The following is a 20,440-nucleotide window of genomic DNA, read 5'->3' as shown; positions in this document are numbered from 1 at the left end:
ACGTGATATTTCCGGTTCTTATTTTTTTATTGATTTATTGTAAGTAATTCTTGACTTTCTATATTTTCTGCTTCCTCCTCTATCCATATATTTGTCTTTGTTTTGTATTGTTTTCGCTATGTTTTTTGCTCTTTTATAATTTGTTTTATCTTGTTTTTTTTGGATTTCATCGTTCTTTCGCTTTCTAACTTTAAATCATTCTTGATTGTACCATCCTTTATTGCTCGTTCTATCGTTTCTCACTCTTATAATTTTATCTACTGCTTGTAATATTTGATTTTTTATTTAATTCCAATTTTTTTAGATATTGCTTGTTTTTATGTCTTCTTTGTTTTTATTTACTTATTGTTTGTATTTCTTCGCTTGATTATTTAGAGCTTCTAGATTACACCGTCATTTGCTTTTTCCAATATTGTTTGATTTCCATTATTGTTTGAATTGTTCTAAATTCCTCCTGTAATTCTCTTCATTATTTAAATTTTCATTTGAATCAAATATGCAATCTAAGCAGGAGGAATTTAGAGTGAATGGGTTCTCTAAGCCTAGATGTTACACATCTAAATTTAAGTAAAGTGCGGTAGTATTAGAGTCGAGGCTTATTTGGAATCAGATAAAATGAATAACCAAGAAAGCGGTAACTACGTTAATGATAGCCAGACGCACTCAAAATGATGCATTAACCTTTTTCTTATATATATATATATATATATATATATATATATATATATATATATATATATATATATATATATATCGAATAAGACTTAAATCTAATCTAGCTAATCTAAATACACAAGCTGATAAAATTCACACAACAATCGACCCTCCTTTCCTCGCACTTTCTCGACTGACACCCCTCTTGGGATTCTTTCCATCGGATGCACAAATCAATTATGAATTATCTCCGGTTAATTAGTCCTCCTCCTTCCTCCAGGTAAATATTAATAGGTTTCGTGTAAAACTTAATAGTTTTGACCATATGGGCCCTTTTGTGACATCGAATAATGTTCGTTCACCTATAAGGGCTTCCCCGCTTCCGTCAATCACTGTTGACTGAAGAGATGCTTGATTCATCCCCAATACAGGAAATAACAATTTTATAATATTGCGGTTAGTTATATGAATAATAGAGCGTTCTCAGTACTCTTAATACAGGACAAATAGTGCTTTAGATCAAAATGGTTCTAATAAAAAAAATTAATAGGAAGTATAAAAACTTTTTTTGTTGTAATTTCTATATTTTAAATATTGTCCAAAAGGATTAGTTAAAATATCAAAACATATTCAGTTTTATTAGATCATCATCTGTGAGTCTGATACATTTGCAAATAGTCACTTTAACTAGGTATAAAAACCTTTGTTTTACATATTTAACCATAATTTAAAATTAAAAAATAATGGCATAAGGTCAATAATTAAACATTTAAACTTATAGTTAAAATCTTCCCCATCATCTTTTCTTTTAGAAATTTGTTTCTGAAAGGTAAAAGATATATTTTTCAGAGTTTAACAAAAATAGAATACTAATCATAACAAAAATACTAAAAACTAAATATTAAATAATAATTAAATAATTATTAAGTAATGTTAAACAAATTATTAACTTAAAATAAATTAAATTAAAATACATTAAATTTTCCTGAAAGTCTAATTAAAATGAAATGGATACTCCAAGTTAAAGGTTATGCATCTTCGATCTCTAACACACTTGGTAAAAGAGCTCTTAAATCTTACGGATTTTATATCCACCAGATCATAAGATTGATTGAAGACATTTCTCAGTTTCTGAATTTTGTTAATACGAGAGAATTGATATGAGGTTGAATGCTCGAATAAATGAACTTGGAAAAATAAAGGCAGATATCGAGCACAGTTTTATTAATTAAATCTTGCCCAAGTACTTTCGCTCACTAGAGCATCCTCAGGGGCATTTCGTCAGTTGCGGGCTATCCAACAATCCCAGAATGTCATAAACATAAAATTGACAATAAAGTTGAGCGTCCTCGTCCACACCGTCCCTCCATCTCAGTCGTGGTCTACCTCTACTCCTATTTCCCACTGGGACCGATAATAGAGTTCGTCTGGGTGGGTAATTTTCATTTGCTCTTGACACATGTCCAGCCCATCTAAGCCTACCTATTTTTATGAAGGATATTACATCTCTATCATTAACTATTTTTTTATACTTCTCGTACAATTCGAAATTATATCGCCTTCTCCAAATACCATTCTCACAGAATGCGCCCATTATTCTTCTTAGTATCTTCCTTTCGAAGACGAGCAGAAGATTTGCGTCTGTTTTGGAGATGGTCCATGTTTCTGACCCATATGTCAGCACTGTTAGGATGAGTGTTCTATATATTATTAGTTTGGTTTTCTGGCTTAAATTTCTGTTTTTTAGCTGCTTGCTTAGTCCAAAATAACATTTGTTTGCTAGCAGTACCCTCCGTTTTACTTCTTCAGATGTGTCATTATCGTTTGTTATGAGAGAACCCAAATATGTAAACTTATTTACTAGCTCAAAATTATATTGGTCTATCCTGAAGTTTTCTTCGGCGTTTCTAGCTCTATCTCTGTTATTTGGAATAGATGCTAACATTTTGGTTTTTTCCTCGTTTATTTTAAGGCCCATATTTTGTGCGGCTGTCAATAAGGTGGAAGTCATCTCTTTAAGTCCTCGTGTAGTACGTGCGATCAAATCCAGATCGTCAGCGTAAGCCATAATCTGCGTTGATTTATTAAAGATTATTCCCCTATTGTGTAACTCGGCATCTCTTATAGTCTTTTCTAACGCTATATTAAAGAGAAGGCACGCCAGCGCGTCTCCCTGCCTTAACCCTGCATATGTTTCAAACGCTTGTGACATATCGCCTTGTATTTGCACTCTGCAGATCACTTTACTCATAGTTGTTTTTACGAGCCTTATTAATTTATGGGGAATGTTAAGTTCATTCATGGCTTCGTATAATTTACCTCTTAGGACGCTATCATACGCTGACTTAAAGTCCACAAAGAGATGGAACGTGTCAATATTAAATTCATTGGTTTTTTCTAAGATTTGACGTAGCACAAAAATCTGGTCAATTGTTGACCTACCTGGCCTAAAACCGCTTTGATACTCACCAAGGATTTCTTCCACGTACGTACTTAAACGGCTGTACAGGGTGTTGGAGAATATTTTGTACATTGTATTCAGAAGAGTTATACCCCTATAATTTTTACATTCCAACAAATCTCCCTTTTTGTGCAGTGGACATATGATTCCAATGCACCATTCCTCTGGTATTTGTTCTTCTTCTCAGACTTTGACTATTATGTTGTGAATTTGGTGCATAATGCTGTTACCTCCATGTTTGATGAGCTCTGCGGGGATACAATCCACTCCTGGGGACTTGCTATTCAGAACGAGAATATCCGTCGGAAAAATCATAGCATGTAATTCGTCTTTAGAAAGACAACCACATGCCATGATGACAGCAAAACTCTCCTGTTAGTGGTTCCATAATCCATAGTAAATCATGAGGAAAAAACCTCATGATACTATCCCGATTTAGTAAGTATTTGTCCTTACATTTAGTTTACTCTCAATAAACACCAAACTCTGATTTTATACGGGGTAACGGGTGGATACTTCTCCTTCTCTGCGATCCCGGAAGGGGATAGATCTACTTCAGGAATAGCACACCTGCCCAGGCGAGCTCATGTATTTCCCCAGACTCCCATCCTCGGGGAAGCCATGTCTAAACCCAAAGCATTCCCATCTCCACCTTTTCCTCCCCACACACCCAAACCAACTCGCCAACACGCACTAGCCAAGCGTGGCGTTTAAATAACTTTAAACCCCAAAAGTTATTTTCCATGAAAGACCCTCTGTCTACGGCGGCTCCAATACCCTCAACCAAGGTAGCGGTTTTAACAGGAGCAGAGGGTGCTAAGAATCCCCGGAAAAAATAAGGCTACTACAAAGAGCGACAAATACATACTACTTCATATAATTTTAGAACTCTTATATCAGACCAGAAGATGATTGAACTGGAGGAAGAGCTGAAAAACATAAAATGGGACATCATCGGCCTCAGTGAAATAAGGCGAAGAGGAGAAGCCCAAATTACTCTTAAATCAGGACACTTATTTCATTTTAGAGGTGAAGAAGACACTTCAAATGATGGAGTAGGATTTATTATACATAGAAAGCACACACAAAATATAGTTGAAATTATCAGCATAAGCCCCAAGATTGTATATCTCATCTTCAAACTAAATGCAAGATATAACCTTAAGGTAATCCAGACATATGCTCCAACGACTACCCACTCGGAAGAAGAAATTGAAAAGTTTTATGAGGACCTAGAAACAGCGTTACATGCCACACCAGCATATTACACAATAATTATGGGCGACTTTAATGCGAAAATGGAGTTTAAACAAGATGATGCACAAGTAGCAATGGGTAAGTATGGTTATGACGAAAGAAATGTACGAGGGCAAAGATTGCTGAACTTCTTACACCAGGAAAATTTATTCATGATGAACTCTTTTTTCGATAAAAAGCCTCAGCGTAAATGGACATGGATCAGTGCAGATGGTAGTGTCAAAAATGAAATAGATTATATTATAACAAAGAGAAAAGAAATAATCAAAGACATGGAAGTACTCAACAAATTTTAATGGGAAGCGACCACAGATTAATCCGAGCTAAGATACAAAGATGATCCTAAAAACAAGAAAAAAGAAATGGATTCCCCCAGAAAACGACCTGTATGAAGATCCACTAACTAGACATATACAAGACTTGCAAGGCGAAATAGAAGATTTAAATCAAGCAAATGATGGCATAATGAAGGCTCTAAAAGAAACGGAGTGCTGCCCGACCGTTCTGACCCATAAAGAAAAACTAAGCCAAAATACCAAAGAGCTAATAGGTAAAAGAAGACAGCTGACGGAAAAATACTGCTCCAACTACACAACAATGACGAAATTAAATAAAGATATTCATCGTTCAGTCCGAAAAGATGTAAGAGAAAACAATACCAGAGATATAACTAAAATATTTCAAGAAAACAAAAGTTTAAAAGTTTTGAGACGAAATACGAACAACATAGGCAACAAAAATATGTACAAAATAAAAAACAAAGATGGAAATATTACTACTGATAGAACCAAAATCCTTGAGGTTGTCGAATCCTTTCATCCCGAAATATATGAGAGCACCGACGAAAGGCAAGTTCAGCGCCTACCCAAAATCACAAACCAGGGATCAGAATTAATGCCAGAAATAACTCCAAACGAAATTAAAACGGCACTTCTAGAAATAAAAAATAACAAAGACCCTGGCGATGACGCAGTAGCGCACCTAGAATTTGCCTGGGGGGTTTGGTTGGTCACCGAATTTTTTTTATGATGTTACCTCCATTTTGAGTCCTTAAAATGTGTGTGTAACAGTGTCAGAATAAGGTCCTGGAGGAGGGGAGAGTAGTGATCGAAGCGATCAAACTAGTTTAAAAAAAATTATCCAGGTTTTGGTCAAGCTTTTCACCAAATGCATCTACCAAGGAAAAACTCCTCAATGGAATAATGCAGTCATTACTTTATTACACAAGCAAGGAGACATAACAGATTTAAAAAAACTACCGTCCTATCAGTTTGCTTTCACACATATAAAAACTTTTCACAAAAATTATCAAAAAAAGACTGGACGCTAAATTAGACTTCTATCAGCCTAGAAAACAAGCTGGATTAGATCGGGATACAGCACTAACGACCAGTTACTAGTGATAAAGAACCTGCAGAAGTCTGCAGAATACAACAAACCATTGGCACTGATATTTGTCGACTTCGAGAAAACATTCGATACCATAAGCTATTAGAAAATGTTAAAAGCATTGGCAGAATGCCGAATAGACCATCGCTACACTAACATAATCAAATATATCTACCAAAATACCACAGCTGGCGTACGACTATCTGAACAAGAAACAAATAAATTATGTATACAGCGAGGAGTACGGCAAGGAGACATAATCTCCCCAAAGCTATTCACGGACGACGCTTTTAGAACATACTTGTAAGAAGGCACATCTGAACGAGCATGGTATCAACATAAATGGAGAGAAGTTCAGTCATTTGAGATTTGCAGATGACATCATCCTTATAGCCTATCGTGTGGATGATGCAATAATAATGTTTGAAAAATTATATCACGCTTCCTTGGAGGTCGCACTAACGATTAATATGAAAAAGACGCCAATAATGACTAATCTGGTGCTAAATCGAAATATTGCTGTTGATAGAAGGGATATTGTGCAGACTACATCGTATAACTACCTACGGCATGAAAATCGATTGGGCAGAGATAACCATATATGCAAGCTCCCACGGATCTCCCATGTTTGGTAAATTAAACTATGTATTTAAATTGGATCTATCCATATGCCTCAAAAGGAAAATCTTTGACCAATGTGTGTTACTTGTACTCACTTGAAGATTCTTTTTGTGTGAGAGATCATGCCATTCTAGGTTTGGTTTTACAGTTTCTGGTGTGACTTCGCTGTTTCCACTACTTTTCCCCATTCTTCTCTCTCTTTGATTGTCCTTTCTGTATTTCTAATTTCCATACTCCATAAGTCTTCTTCCACTTGTTGGCTCCATCTCAGTTTAGGTCTGCTTCTGCTTCTTTTACCTGGTGGTATCGATTCCGTTATAACTCTTAACGGATTGATCTTCTCTCTTCTCATTATGTGTCCATACCATCTAATTCTTTGTGCTTTTATTGCTCTAACTATATTCTCTTGATCCATCCATTTTTGTATTTCCTGATTCATCCATTGTCTTGCATCGTCTTCGTTTTCCCTCTTTGGTCCCAGTATTTTTCTGATAATCTTCCTCTCAAAAACTTTCAATTGCTTTTCTTCTCTTGCTGTTAATGTAAATGTTTTTGTAGCATATACTAGGTACTATTGGTCTTATCGTCGTTTTGTAGATTTTCATTTTTGTGTTCCGGCTTATCTTCTTATCTCTAAACATTTTTTTATTTCTATAAAACGCTGTATTTCCCGCTTGAATTCTTCTTTTCATATCTACACTTTTATTTCATCTGTTGACTAGTACTCCAAATATTTGAATGTTTCAACCTATTCGAAACTGTGTATATCTATTGTCAGTTATGTCATTTGTGTCTCCTTTTTCTTGCTTACGTTCATCTATTTTTTTTTATTTTCATTTATTTCCAGTGCTCTCAGTTTGGCTTCATTTTCTATTTCTTGGAAGGTTTTCTTTAATGCCTTTTATCTGTTGCTACTATGGTTATATCGTCCGCATATCCTATTATTTATACTGCATTCTTGTTTGTAGTTCCTGCGTTTGACAGATTTTTCGACGACCTGAATAAATAGTACTTACCGTTGAGAGCGCATCTCCTTGTCCATTTTTTATTTTTATTATTACTGTTTTTTCTCTTCCGGTGTCTATTATTGCTTGAGAATCTCGCATAACATCTGCTCATTTTGGCTTCTTGTATGATTCTCAGTAAATTGATTTTGTTGAGCTAATGCCTCACTTGGTGTTGTCAGTTGGGAAAACATATAGTCTTTTTCTATATTTCCACCATCGAGCAAAAAGACAAAAGAGAGAATCTAATCGTTATGAAAAGGCGACCAAAAAAGTGGCATCTGATGGCAGACATATCCGGAAATGCGAATGCGCCAAATTTAAATTTTCCGACACTTATTAACAGTAGCTATAAAATAGTTTTCAGAATGTGTCTTTTAGAAGAGAAAATTTTAATTAAATATTAACGATAACAGTCTAAAATGTGAAACAATTGTTAAAAAACTTCAATATAAATAAGATTTCATGTGACAGTTGGGACAAATAATAACATAACCCAACTAAATTTAATTTCTTAAACAAGGAAAGACTCTCTTTCCTTGTTTAATTTGGCCTCTCAAGATGGCACTTCCTGTCTAACGATATTTTTGCCCCCACTACCTTTACATTCCCTCTTTTGTTTTTTTGCTCGATGATTTCCACACACCCATCTGACATTACGGTCCAAGAGTGCTTTGACTATTTAAAGATTTAGCAGTTTAACTATTTGTGAATATAAAATTTTTATACCCCATCTCAATAGGATTTTAATTTTGTAAGTAAAAACTTTGAAACTTTTATCATAATAGATTTTTCGTCATCACCGTAATTGTGGCTTTATTCATTTGCTATCGATACGATATTTACTTGACAGATGTCAAATGAATACTATACTCAATTTTTTTAAATACAATTATCATTGTATTTTTTTTGTAAGCTTATATTTTATATTTTTATTAAATGTTGCAAACTTTATCAATAAATCATATAATCTAATGGAAAATTTACGCGATCTTTGGGTTGTAATTGTAATATGTTTTATTGTTATTAAAAGAGTGGAATTGAAATTGTAGAATAAAAGAATAAAAAAATATAGTATAATACCTATAAAGATACAAAAAATATTAAGAAGAATATTAAATACACGTAACCCCTTCTTGATTTTTAAACTTTCGCATCTTAATTCTTCGAAACAAACAAATTTCCGATTTGAGAATCACTCCCCAATGCATATCCCACCCGAATATTTAATAAACTCTGCAAAATCTGTGACAAACACGAAATCAGACACCAAGTAAGGAAGCACGCTTGATTAGTTACTTAAACACCGATTCTCGTATCATCGCAGCCCATTGTAACCATAATGATATGTAATTAGTATCGTGTGAATTCGGCCACTGCATCCATACATAAATTCATCTACCCACTCATCAATCGACCCAGGATGACATATGCGACCTTACGGACGTGAAAAAAGATTACCCTTACTTCCTCCCCTAACAAACCGATTTGTTGTGGAGAGGATTCTCTTAAATACATTATTATAACATAGTTTTCGATATTTAAAATTAAAAGATGTACAAAAAAGGTCATTTTTCTATATTTATACTAAAATATTCTTCTTTTTACTTAGATGTTATATGCAGCTTTGTTTGAGAAACTTAAATTAGAATTAAAATGCTAAATATTCAACGTTTGCTGAATTGGGAGTTTCAACAGTATCAAGAAATTTTGCTAAGCACTCTTCTGAAATTTTTTGTATATTTAGTAAGGATGTTTGAACATTTGGCAATGCACTTTCATTAGTTGAAATTACGAGAAGACGATCTTCATTTTTGGAAAATACATTAAATCGTAAAAACTCATCGTGAAGTTTTTGTACAGAATCTTCATCAGTTTTCATCCGTTTTTTCCACCGTCTACGTTTTGACTTGATGAGTTGTTGCTTAGTCTAATGGTCTAATGATGCACGAAATGTATTCTAGAGCTTGATTTACAGATAGTTGGTTAAAGTTTCCATTCAAACGTTTCACAACAAAATTTCCTTTCGTAAATCCTTCGTGAACTTCTGGAGCTTCCTTAGGAAGTTTGTACATGTCTAACAAATATATCGTTCCCCAACGAGAATAGTTCCTATGGTCAAATGCGAAGAAGTAAGGCAGCATTTTTCGAAAACTAGACAAATGTATTTACCAGTTTCATCTTCTTTCAGCAAATAGAATATCTACTATTTCCAAGTATGTATTCCAGTATTTAAATCTTAAGGATGGCCGGTGGAATAAAGAAATCGGGAATTGGCGACCATATGAAGCCAAAAGACCACGAGGAAGACCGCAAATGCGCTGGAGCGACGATATTAAAAGAACTGCAGGACCAATGTGCAAACGTCTTACAAACGACAGAGATGAATGGCGAGAATTAGGGGAGGCCTATATTCGGCAATGCAAATAGAGAGAAGGGCTTAAAAAAAATTCCAGTATTTGCCCGTGGCAGTTAGAGCTGCAACGAACTCTGCCAAAAGATCACGAGTTAGAGTTAAGATTTTATCGAAAAGTTGCATAACGTCTTCTTTTCTTAAGAGAGTATCGATGATTTCCGATATACAAAGATAAATTAAGTAAATATAATGTACAGAAGGACTGCCACACTCTAAAAGCCACTTCTTATAAAGAATTATTAACAATCTTGACAGAGATTCGTACGTCAATCTATGGACTCGTATAGCTTTATTGTATTTTTTAGCAGATAAAATACCATCAATTGTGGACTGTGCATAGAGACCACTGTCCAACCATACATGAGCAAGTCCAGAATCTGTCATGAACTGACCAATTATTTTGAGGAAGTTCATGGCAATGTGGAATCCACCTAGATGAATAATCACATTCTTTGTGTCATCCGGCTGGGACCACTGGAGCTTTTAAGCTTTATAGTAGATCGCTTGATCAAACTTCAGTATAGTGTATCTGTATTTAGCTTCTTAGCAATTTCACTGCATTTTATGATAACAGTCCAAACGGTATCATATTCTGACGAGTCATCGGGTAGTACAGGTAAGTAGCTAGAGGTCGTTACATCTGATTTATCCTCCAAAGTCAGTTTATAAAATCCTGACCCCTACCCGATAACGGTTTGATCCCTATCCTCATTCTGCAAATGCACCGCGCCATGTTACGATATCTTGTTATTAAGATTTTCGCCATTTTCTACCTTCGTACTTTTCTTTTTGATTTATTAAAATAAATTTTGTGAATGGAATGAAATTCATTAAATATTGCCAGCTTCTAATTATACTGCAAAAATTTAAATTGTCCAGGTATTTTTTTATTGAATGGGCCTCTCTGGAAGGCAGCAATTTGGGTTCCGTGAAAAGTAGGTGTTTTGTCCAAAGTCTCTTACAAAATTTCAATGTTGTCAGCGGCAAATTGAACGAATTTATTGGTTACCAATTGCCTCGGTATGGTCACATCTTCAATGAGTTCATTCAATCTTGTTTCCTGATGAACCAAAAGTCCTAACCCTAAAAAATGGGTTTTACATTTTAGCAACAAAGTGCCCACGGGATAGCACAATAGGATCCCGTTTAAACTACACTATAAACACACAGAAATACTTTTCTGAGACAAAAGGGAATCATCAGAAGGAGAAGACCATGTTATGCTATTTCTCATATGTAATTTATACGATTTGGTATGTATATAGTAGCAAGTAGCATAATAAAATATCTCAAGTAAATTTTCATTTTAGTTCTGGTTGTTTAGTTGACAATCAAAGAAAAAGTCATCTGTGAGCATCTCAGATAAAATCATTAGATAAAGATCATCAGATAATTGACTGATCCTATGCATCATTTATCAAGAACTACATGACGCGGGCGCAGTGACATAATCTGTCGAGCAACTTTTGATCCAACAGTATTAAAGTCATAGAAAAGAAAACGATCAAATTTCAAAACACTAATTTGATGGATAATAGACCTGGATAATGTCAAAAAACGATTAGGACCAACTCATTACATTTCAAAGAAAGATAGTAGAAAAGTATATGATCCAATACAAGAACATCATTATACTTGGACGATGAGCCTTTGTACGATTTATAAAACAGTCTGAAGCCAGCAAGGCTGGAGTATGTTTAGAAGCCAGAAAACACACAACAAAAAATAAAATTTTGTAATGGAAACCATGATCAGAAAAAGGAAAGGTGAGAAGATCCAGAAATGTATGACTTGATGGCAAGAAAGTTATGAATGCGTGTAAAAAAACAGTTAGGCAAAGACTAGCCCAGGGTAATAAGGCCAAAAGAAAAAGAATAAGATGAGTCACTGATTTGCAATATTTTGATCCGATTAAGGACACAGAGAAACTAAAGAGAGATATGGAAAAAGTAGCGAGAAACAATTGAGACATTGCGTATTTTGGTTGCTACTAAAGGCTTAGAGATGCATTCGAGATGTTCTGTTGGAGACGAATGCTTAAAATGCCTTGAGTTATCCAGAAAATAAATGAGTCAATACTATGTGTCAGATGGTAAAAAAGGTAGAGACAGATTCCCTACAAGATACACGGATGATAATGTTCTCAGAGAATAGAGGGAAATGGAGGAATATAGGAAAGATTAAGAAGAAGAAAACACCATACAGTAAGCACCTTTTTGGGAATAAACAATTTGATCTCGCAATTGTAATAATGAAAATTTGCAAATGAAGATCTATTCAATGGCGACTTTTTGCAACTATTTTTCTTTATTTTCAGTCTGATATTTAACAGGCCTATATTTACCGGAAGGTTTATTCATCTTTCTTATGACTGCGTTTTCCTCTTCTGCCAGTAGGTTTTTACTTTCATGAAATGTTTCTCTTTCCTTTCTTGCTACCACTTGCTAGTGTAGCGAGGAGCTGGGATAGTGAGAGGGATAAGGTTATTAGTAGAATCCAACTTCACCTGGTGATCTCGGAGATCACCAGGTGAAATTTCGGTTTATAATAATTTTTTTTTACCCAGCTTGACCATTTTGAATAAGATGATGATCTTGATCTTGAGATTGAAAAGTGAATGCTATAGCTAAGTCTTTGAGGATTCATACGTTCTAGGTGACCGTAAAACATCACTCTTCATTTTCTCATGTTGATAATAATGTCATCCAAGTACTCATATAACTCATGATTGTGTCTTCGGTAGAATTAGTCATTTTCTTTGGTTGAAAGATTTTTCTTAAAATTTTCCTATCTTTTATTTGACGCAGTGGTCCTTTCTTCACCATATTTAAACATTCAGATGTGACTGTTCGAAAGTTGACAAAGTCGCTACAAGCACTTACAGAGGTAGACAGAGTGCTAAAGATAGTGTTTTTTGAAAGACCAGAAGGTAGAAGCTCAGTAGGTCATCCCAGTGTACCGGATTGGGGCACAACAAAGGAAAATTGAAGCGCAAGATGGAGGGATATATTGGATGCGGCGAAGACTCTCCCGAACTGTAAAGCCAGATGTAATACACGTCTCAAGGTATTTAAACTTTTTCGACTGTTTGACTTTTTCTTGTTGCATATAAGAGGGTGCATTCTTGATGTTTGTAATAAACTCAGTTTTATTATATAATAATACTGTAACGAAATAGCCCCCCATGTAACAGTTGCATCTCGAGATGAGATGATTTGTATTCCAGAATGTTCATGATATATCGACTCGCGGACAGAACCGAGGCGTTAATGCAAGCGAAATAGAGGTGGACTATTCCAGATTATTGTAGTACATAATAACTTGTATATATAAAAAGCGCTGATATTAATTAGTTTAGTTGATAAGATATTATCGTGCTGTAAACTTATAACTTCTAAATAAATAAATACAATACTATCTTCAGGCTAGTTTTTACGGCAATTGATTCAAGGCTGGACAATTAAGCTTCAGCTCCATTAACATTATTAGTGAAGATAACTATAATACTTTTAAATATTATTAAGTTCAGGGGGATCTGTCTAAACCTTTTAAAACAAATAACGGGCTGCGTCAGGAAGACCCTCTCTCCTGTATACTCTTCAATCTGGCTCTGGAAAAAGTAATACGTATGTCACAAATCACAACCACTGGTTCAATGTATAATAAATCAGTGCAAATCCTGGCCTATGCTGATGATATGAATATTGTTGGAAGAACGGAAAACGCCGTACAAAAGGCGTATGTAGCATTAAAAGAATCAGCTACAAAAATGGGTTTAATAATAAACACCAACAAAACGAAGTATATGAAAATAAGCATGCAACCACAAATACTACGACCACTTGTTATAGAAAACGACATCATCGAAGCAGTGAACGAATTTGTATACCTGGGAGCGCTCCTTAACACTGAAAATTTGCCAACAGATGTTATTTTGAGCTCAATCTCCTCCTTAAATCCGCAATTATATCGAGAAATACAAAAATAAAACTCTACAAAACAACTGGACTCTAACAAAAAATAATGAAAACATGTTAGGATGTTTCGAAAGAAAAGTACTAAGGCGAATTTATGGAGAAATGACAATGAAGTGTGGAGAAGACGACACAACTTCGAACTTTATAGAATATATCAGGAACCTGATATCGTAAAACATATTAAGATACGACGTCTGAGGTGGCTAGGGCATGTAATGCGAATGGAATAAAATGACCCAGCTAGAAAAACGCTCCTTGATAGACCCATTGGTTAGAGAAGAAGAGGAAGACCTAGAACAAGGTTCCTTGATAACATCCATGAAGACATGAGAAATATGGGAATACGTGCTTGGCGGAGAAAGGCGATGGATAGGGACGACTGGAGGGAAATTCTTGAGGAGGCTAGGACCCACGTAGGGTTGTAAAGTCAGAATGACGATGATATTATTAAGTTGCTTTCTCTAACTAGTTATGAAAAATAAAATAAAATGGTAACATTAAAGCCAAACTTCCAAAAAATGTTTAGTTTTTCAAAAACAAAAAACTTCGTTCGAAAACTTGTTCTTCTTTTGGTGTAATGATATCCCGAAAAAATGTTATTAATTTATTATCATAAAAAAAAACCTCAATGAGAGTAGCAATTTATCTAAAAATAACCTATATGGCTATATAAATGAAGTTGCCGATAATATGGAGTATAAAAAGAAATGTGGAAGTTTATAAACCAAAAGAGACATTGTAGTGTTAGATATTTATTACTAATAAAAAATATAAACCTAAAAATAAAATAAAATGAGTTTTAACCGGGAAATATTTTACGATTGGGTAGATTTGATGGAACAGATTTGAAGTCGCAAAATTGCAAGGTGTCCGTTCTCACAGCACCGAATCGAAAGATAAAGAGAGAACAGTTAAGTCCATAACAATATGAAAATGTAAAATATTATTATGATGGGATTAGTTTTGCACAGCTGAAGAATTCAGAATGGAAAGCATTGTTGCCAGTGACGAGTGGAGTAGGAAATGTGGGAGGAAATATTTATCAACCCACGGAATGTCGCATATTGAGAAGAGTCGAAGTTCTAACGTCGAATTTTCTCAATGACGTATCTCCATAATAATATATAAGTCATTGTTGATAACTAGTGTTATACTAACGGAGGAAAATTTAAATTTAATGAATGAGAGATGGACATATAAATAAATATAATGATATATGATATAAATAATTGAACGGAACAAAAAGCGGGAAGGTCGTATTTTCTTTTGGTGCTTATCCAAGGTATGGTATTATAGAACCCCTATCAAATCTTTGAACGTCTCGTAATGCAGCATCATAATGCCATAATTTTGATTAGGCGATGAAGTGGTTACCAATTGAAGGATACAAGGGACAAAGGAGGAATGTCAGAAATTTTCATTTTTTGTTATAATAATTCATTAGATAGGTTATATTCTGTACTTTACTGTAAATAAATAGCACTGGTTAAAATTGGGTTTTGTCATGTGATAACACGAATAATAAATACCTATACAGGAGAAGAAAAGGGAATGTCAGGATGTTACCGGTTAAGAAGGGGGAATGTCAGTTGTGAATCATGCAGAAACAAATTAAGATGCTTTTATTGTTACTCATTGTTTTCGTGTGCTGCTTTGAGGTGTAATATTTGAGGTTAGTTTCTTCAAGTTACTAATACAAAATCATTTTACTATGCCAAGTGATGAAGAAATAAGTGATATGGATGTAAGCAGTTCAGCAAATGTAAAGTTAAGTAAGAAAAAAAGATCATTTGGCCGCATGACTGATGTAAGTAAAAACTTAGATTACAAAGCCATGTTCCAGACCTGACTATCACTGTAAAAGATTGCAATGTTTTCATTTCAAAATGTTTCTGAAGGCTGTAGGAACAGTATTTTGAAGCGATTTTGTTAAATGTATTCTGTTGATGAACAAAACTCATATTTATGTGGTCTAATTACCACACAACAAATTCAAAACTGACGTTCACGTCAAATGGAAGAGAACGCTCAATTTAAAGATGCCGTATATAGTTGTAGAGTAAGGTTTATAAATGATGAGAATACAATAAAAGAAGTTCAGGTTTGCTTTAAAGCTTTTATGGCCATCCATGGTATGACCAAGAAAAAGATAAAGGTCCTTCAAAAACCTTTAAAAGAATTTGGCATGTTTCCAAGAGATCAAAGAGGAAAGCATTCTTCAAGACCTAGGAAACTCTCCAAAGAAGAAAGAGAAGCAGTAACGAACTACATTAGTTCGTTTAAAGGCAGAAAAGGCCATTATAACTTCCAAGGTAGAATCTTCCAAAAAATACTTACCAGATGAACTAACTATTAATAAAATGCACAAAATGTATATTAAAAACTATCCAAATTTAAAAGTGTCTTACGAAACTTACAGAACAATTTTCTCAACCGAATTTAAGTTACCATTTGGGTATCTCAGGCAAAATACATGCAGTACATGTGATGAGTTCCAAGTGAAAATAAAGAACCTAGAAGTTGAAAAGGGTAATACTATTTCATGATGGTGATCTTAGGCTGGAGAATGAAATAAGGCGCTTAGACAATGAAAATAAACTCCATAAATTGAAAGCGTACACATTTTATAAGAGAAAACGAGAAGCTACAAAAAGAAGCAGGAAAAGCAGCAATGAAGAAGCAATTTGTTTTGATTTCCAGAAAAACCTACCAACACCCAACATTTCTACAAATGACGTCTACTACAGGCGCCAACTTTCTTTGTATAGTTTTAATATCCACACTTTATCAACCGGAGCCAGTAAATTTAATACTTATCCTGAAACAGTAGGGAAAAAGGTAGTGATGATGTCTGGTCAATGTTGCATGATTTCTTATACAATTATCTTGATATAAATGTCCGACGTATTTCCATATTCTGTGATTCATGCAGAGGACAAAACAATAATTATACTGTTTTAAGATTTCTCCACAACCTAGTGCAGAACGAAAAAAAGATTTGATGAAATAAAAATATTTTTTCCTATAAGATGCCATTCCTATCTTAAAACAGATAAGAATATGGGCCTAATTAACGAAAAAGCTAAAGTAGAGCAGTCAAATGAATGGATGGAGATTTTTCGTCAAGCCAGAGTGAAACTTTCTCCTCTTAATTTAATAAAGCTGCTATTTAGGAAATGGTCAAACCACCTGAACAAAACTTACACCAAGAAATGTCCCTTTAAAACTAGACCTCTCCGAGAAGCCAAGGTTGGTAAGGTAAGCAAAATTATAATATCCTTTGATTTTTGTTACTTTTCTTAAATTAAATTCACTATGCATTAAAACAAGAGACATTCCCCCTTGTTAATCAGCGAAAGTGTATTTCTTAGGTATTTATTACAATGTGGTGTCCTATCGCTATCCAAATTACATGAAAATGTTTAAACCATAGCTTAAACATACCAAACGTATGATTTAAAAAAAAATTACCATATATAACAAAATATATCATTAATATTAGCTTATAACTTTAAAAATGCTCTCCTGAAAAATTAAACAAAAGTGACATTCCTCCTTTTTCCCCTGTACCCTTCAATTAATGTTAATGAGAAAAATTTAAGATTAAAATTAAAAGCCATATTTTGTGATGTCTTTTCGGTATAGATTTGCTCAAAAAACTTCTTGGTTTCAAGTTAGACTGTTTGCAAGCTGTGGCGCCAAATTTTGTGGGACGCCGATATAAAAATAAAATATTTTTTACATTCATTATTTTTTTCGATTGTATAAATTAAAATTGATCATTTTTCTTGAGACACTGATTGAATAATTGTAATATTATTTATTAGAAAACTATTTGTACAATCAAAGATTGTGTAAAATATCTAGGCACATATTTGTATCGTAAACTGTTATGGAAGGATCAAATTCATTCTATTATAAAAAAATCGGAAAACTCCATGAATATCCTTAGAGAATTTTGTAAAACCAATTGGGGAGCTGACCCGAATATTGCATTGCTATTTTATCGCTCAATGATTCGACCAACTTTCGATTATAGTTGTCATTTATATGGGTCTGCGTCAACAGAACGTCTTAATAAAATTGAAACCCAAAAGAATAAATGTTTGAGGCTATGTCTTGGTTACTTAAAATGTACTCCTATTAGTATTATTGAAATTGAAGCTAAAGATCCACCCCTTACACTACGCAGACAGTTTTGTACAGATAAGTTTATAGCTAGAGCTATATCAAAAAACTCCAGCTATTTAAAAAATATTCGTAACTTGAATATATTAGACTTAAACCATAAATATTGGCGTAACAAAAAAACTCCCATATACGTTGAAATTTATAGGAAACTAACAATATTTGAAGAACAATTGTATCAAAATAAAATACCATAAATTTATACACAACCTCCTAAGACTCTCTTCTCTAAGATAATAGAAACATATTATATGGATTCAAATCTTCCAGGAAGTATGATCAATAAAAAAATTAAAGATAAGTGGCCTGCATTTCAATATATTTTTACTGACGGCTCTAAAATTCAAAATAAAACGGGTTGTGCAATATATCACTGGAATTCTGATTACAAAGAATCATGTCGATTGCCCAATAAAGCTTCAATATATACTGCCGAACTATCAGCTTTATTTCTTGCGTTAAAATATATAGCCTCTATTGGTATGAATAATTATATCATTCTGACTGATTGTAGAAGCATTATGGACAAACTCACTTCTATCAAAACCACAAAAAACCTAAACCATATTGAGATAGAAATAAAGAAGTTACATTATGATATTATTTCCGCAGGTAGCTCGATTGTAATTTGTTACAAGGACACTCTGGAATATTAGGAAATGAAGAAGTCGACAAATTAGCTAAATCATACATACTTCTTCCAGTAGCAGACATAGATAATATCAGTAGAAACAACTGCAAACAAAGATGGCAACGTTTATACAACCAAAGTACAACTGGAATAAACTTTAGAGCTTGCCAACCACTAATACCCAATGAGAGATGGTTCAAATATGAGACAAATAGGTTATTTATAAAAACAATAAACAGAATAAGATCAAACCACGCACTCACTCCTGCATACAAACACAGCATAGGTATTACTGATAACCCATATTGCTCCTGTGGTAAAGTGGGAGATCTGCAGCACTTTATATTGGAGTGTGGACAGTACAAACAAAGTATCAAAATGATGTATGAAAAACTAATTGAGCTAAATTGTTCATTGCCTGTCAATTTAAATACAATTATTTTTTCAAATAATAAGTAGATATTAAAATGTATCTACGAATACATAACATCCTGTAAATTTAAATTATAAGTAGTTTTAGGTATTCAAATCAAAAATTGTAAATATGTCAAAAATTGAATGTGTATACCAACATATTACTTCCTGTAAATTTATATTATAAATAGGCTTAGGTAATAAAATCAAAAATTGTAATTACCACAAATAGTCTGGCTAATTGGCTATGCCAAAGCCATTATACAATAAAAAAAAAAAATCAGAATTCATAATAACTCAAAAAAGATTAAGGGAGAGTCGGCTATTGATGTGCACCTAAGGCTAATTGAGGATATTGTAAAAACTTAAAACATTTCAGTTTCCAACTCTTTTGAAGATATTCTTCAAGATCCTAGGTATATTGGTAGGGAATGCATTCAATCTGCTGTCTTCAAAAATCTTTATTTTTTATCAATTTCAGTACTCAGTAGCAGTACCGCCTACTGTGCCTCTTTTTTTGTATATATTAAATTTTAACTAAAAAAACTAAAGACATAAAGAAATGTCCTATTTTTGAATAGTGTACCAGAGCCGAAATGTATACATATACATTTTATAAATTTTGCTCATCACAAATTACGGACTGAATGTATCTTTTTTATTTTTTTATATTAAATATCTAAGGATATAAAGAACTAAATCATCATATTTTATTTTCGTTATGAACAACACAAAATTATTTAATATTTCAAGTTTGAAACAATTATATTGTAAATATATATTTTGTATAAAATGAAACAAATGACTTACAAAATGCTGACAATCCTGCTGCAGCTACAGCGAGTTGAGAATCACTGGCATGTGGAAGTATAAAGGGCAAAGTGGACGTAGCCAGAATTGGTATAGGAGCTACAATATCGCTGTCGGTTTTCTTGAGAGTGATGGGATATTTGGCCTCCTCCTCCTGCGATGACTTTGGTTCGAGGTCGCCATAAAGTTTACGGAAAAAGTCTCTCGGGGATGAGGGCTGGGTAGGTTTTGGCTTCTGTGGCGTAGTGGTTGTAGTCATTCTCTTAAAACAAATAATGGTAGACAGATTAGAATTAAATTATTATTTATAATAATTATTAGTATTAGTAGTTAAATAATTAATAATATTATTAGTAGATATTGGGTAAGACAATAAGAATAAAATCATCTTAAATTACTGTGTATTACTGTTATACTGTGTACTTCTGTGTAGTAGCGCTTCATTCACTTCAGGTTCTTAACCCAGGATATCCTTCGTTTTCCCACATTTAGGTTTCCCCGAATTTTGTCTTGCATAATGAGTTGTAATAATAAGTACAGTATTGTGCAAATTAATGGACATTATTCAATATTCACAGTTGGCAACACTGTCCACACATAAACAACTGATCAATCATT

At 33.7% G+C, this 20,440-nt stretch overlaps 1 protein-coding gene across 1 annotated transcript in view; it reads right to left on the bottom strand.

Moving 5' to 3' along the window:
• The window catches only part of LOC140433963 (homeobox protein rough-like), a 44,082-nt gene extending 24,001 nt beyond the window's left edge, over window positions 1-20,081 (bottom strand). The window contains exon 1 of the mRNA XM_072521935.1: window positions 19,823-20,081. Within this exon, the coding sequence (XP_072378036.1) occupies window positions 19,823-20,081 (259 nt within the window). The remainder of the gene's footprint in view (window positions 1-19,822) is intronic.
• Between the last annotated feature and the right edge of the window lie 359 nt (window positions 20,082-20,440).

The sequence above is a fragment of the Diabrotica undecimpunctata genome, chromosome 2 (genome assembly GCF_040954645.1).
Source record: "Diabrotica undecimpunctata isolate CICGRU chromosome 2, icDiaUnde3, whole genome shotgun sequence".
Lineage (NCBI taxonomy): Eukaryota > Metazoa > Arthropoda > Insecta > Coleoptera > Chrysomelidae > Diabrotica > Diabrotica undecimpunctata.
Note: the sequence above shows the minus strand (reverse complement) of the source record. Positions and strands in the feature narration are given on the sequence as shown.